Source organism: Saprolegnia parasitica (assembly GCF_000151545.1).
Source record: "Saprolegnia parasitica CBS 223.65 unplaced genomic scaffold supercont2.362, whole genome shotgun sequence".
Classification (NCBI taxonomy): domain Eukaryota; phylum Oomycota; class Saprolegniomycetes; order Saprolegniales; family Saprolegniaceae; genus Saprolegnia; species Saprolegnia parasitica.
The window spans coordinates 8,764-11,404 of record NW_012156756.1 but is presented as its reverse complement, the minus strand read 5'-3'; the positions used below and the strand labels follow the sequence as shown (position 1 = coordinate 11,404).

The following is a 2,641-nucleotide window of genomic DNA, read 5'->3' as shown; positions in this document are numbered from 1 at the left end:
ACGCGCCGGGCGTCGTCGCCAAGGTCCGCGGCTGGGGGACCACCCGCTCCGGCGGCTCGCAGTCCAAGGTGCTGCTCGAGGTCGGCGTCAAGGTGTGGGCCAACGACCAGTGCGCCAAGACCCTCAACGGCATCCACGAGTCCATGATCTGCGCGGGCGGTGTCAAGGGCCAGGACTCGTGCCAGGGCGACTCGGGTGGTCCGCTCACGGCCGTCAAGAACGGCAAGGAGGTCCAGATCGGCGTCGTCAGCTGGGGCGAGGGCTGCGCGTTGGCCAACAAGCCGGGTGTCTACTCGCGCCTCTCGTCCGGCAAGGACTTTATCGCGCCGTACCTCACCAAGTCGAGCCTCCGCACCGAAGCCAACTAGACTTGCCGCTGGTCGTTGTTGCATCGTCTCCGTGTCTGCGCAAACGTTGTCGCTCGTCTCACACAAGTCAATGAAGTAAAAGTTTCGAATATACTTGAGTTTGTCAAAATGTTTGATTGATCGTGGATGCCCACTCCGCAGGACCCTAGTCTCTATAGCTTCTACTTGTATGTTCGATTGCCTTGTACACCGGAAAGCTTACTTTAATGTCGCTCCTGGCGGTGGACCACATGTAGCTCAATATATTTGTCTTATAGTCTATTTGTCTCCAGTTGTCTAAAAGATGTCCAGGCGCGCATACGTTTCGTATTTCGTGGAATGATGCTTTTGTCTCGACGACGGAACATCCGCGTGGGTTCGGTACGTCGCCATGAGGCGCGCGCTTCGAGCCATCGCACACACTTGTGCAATCTCGTCGTCGGACCAGCGAGAATTGAACACGTTCAGACGGACCCGGCGCCGCGCGCGGGACAAGGCGATGATGAGTGCCTTGACGTGGTCGATGCGGAGCCCGCAGTATGAGACGTCGATCTCGGCCATGTGCTGGAGATACGGCAGCGCCGACACCAGCGCCATGACGGCGCGGTCGCCGAGGTAATTCTCAAACAATTGCAAGCGCTGAAAAGCCGGCAGTGCGTATGGCAGTGCCGCAAAGAGCTGACTCGCGCTGTCGTCGCAGATTTGGTTGCCCGAGAGATTCAAAACTTCGAGAGCCCGCCACTGCGGCAGTGTCCGCGCAAAGTACTTGATGTCGGCGCGTGCGATCTCGTTACCACTGAGATCGAGCTCTCGGACGCGCGTTGGCAGCAGCGCGCGGACCACCCAGCCAATGGCTTCGTCGTGCAGACCGACTCGGCTGAGGCGCAGTCGTTGGAGATGTTTCATTTGGGCTACGCCATGAAGAGTTGGGCGAAGCATGCCATACTCGCCCATGTTCTGCTCCGAGAGGTCGAGCGTGTGCACGTTGGAACCCTGCGCGGCGCTGAAGCAATCTTCTCTCATGAGACTGGCGCTGGTAACGCGTAGCACACGCAGCGTCTGCGAGAACAAAAACGTGTGAAAGCTCGAGGGTACAATGTCGTGGCACCGGACGAGCTCGAGGGACTCGAGCCCGTGATTCGACATCATGAGTTTCTGAAACGCTTTGTGCTTTGTCTCGTCAAAGGTGAGGCCGTTGAGCGCAAGCGCACGGAGCCGACTCTTTCTGATCATTGAAAAAAGCGAGTTGGTCGCAGGCGTTGGCAGTGGAATGTCGTCGCAAACGTCAGCGAACGAGTCGTCCAGCTCGATCGCAGGGGTCTCGCCGTTGATGAGGCGCACGTCCACGACGCCGGCGCTGTCGAGGACTGCCTTGCAAAACGCGTTGAGTTGCTTCGCATTGCCGTACCAGTAGATGGTGACGCGGCGCAAGCTGTCGCTCGACTTGAGAAGACTCACGATGCTTGATTGCTGGCCGCGCGCCTCGACGTCATGCACCTCGACACTTTGAAGTTGCTGCTTGTGCTTGGTCAAAAAGGCCAGCGTTGGCGGCGGTGGCGTCTTGATGTTGGTAATGTGGAGCTGTGTACGGGGCCAAATCACGTCTGCCCATTGCTCGGGGTTGGCGCTCGCATCGATCGAACACTGACCGACAAAGAAAAGCGCGTCGCGCAGTGCCGGTCGTAGAGCGGGCTCATAGGCGTTTGTACTTAGCCGCAGCACGGGCCAGAGATGCGTATCGGGCTGTGCGTTGGAGAGCTCGAGGAGCGCGTCGAGGCCGCTGCTGAGGCAGCCGCGTGGCAGGAGGCTCGCCACGTCAAAGAGCAGGACGGGACACGCAACAAACTGGAGAATGCGGTCGACGATGCGAGGCTCGAGGACACTGGGGCGTGGCGCAAGGTGATACGTGCGGCGACTCCAGGCAGCGTCCATCGATGCTAGACTTTGAAAAATACCTACGCCGTTTCGCCCGTTGAACTGACCCGCGAAAATGGTCAAATAGTGTGTTATACACTATTCCGTCGATCCAACGCGGTAAAGCTCCCCATTGTTTTTGATGTATTAGATGGTCCTCCTTTCACATCCACGATCAATCAAACATTTTGACAAACTCAAGTATATTCGAAACTTTTACTTCATTGACTTGTGTGAGACGAGCGACAACGTTTGCGCAGACACGGAGACGATGCAACAACGACCAGCGGCAAGTCTAGTTGGCTTCGGTGCGGAGGCTCGACTTGGTGAGGTACGGCGCGATAAAGTCCTTGCCGGACGAGAGGCGCGAGTAGACACCC

At 57.9% G+C, this 2,641-nt stretch overlaps 1 protein-coding gene across 1 annotated transcript; it reads right to left on the bottom strand.

Annotated features, from left to right (window-relative positions):
• Positions 1-644: 644 nt before the first annotated feature.
• SPRG_16640 (hypothetical protein) lies at positions 645-2,279 on the bottom strand (the record flags this gene model as incomplete). Its single annotated transcript, XM_012356053.1, has 1 exon — positions 645-2,279. The coding sequence occupies one exon, from the start codon at positions 2,277-2,279 to the stop codon at positions 645-647; it is 1,635 nt and encodes a 544-aa protein (XP_012211443.1).
• Between the last annotated feature and the right edge of the window lie 362 nt (positions 2,280-2,641).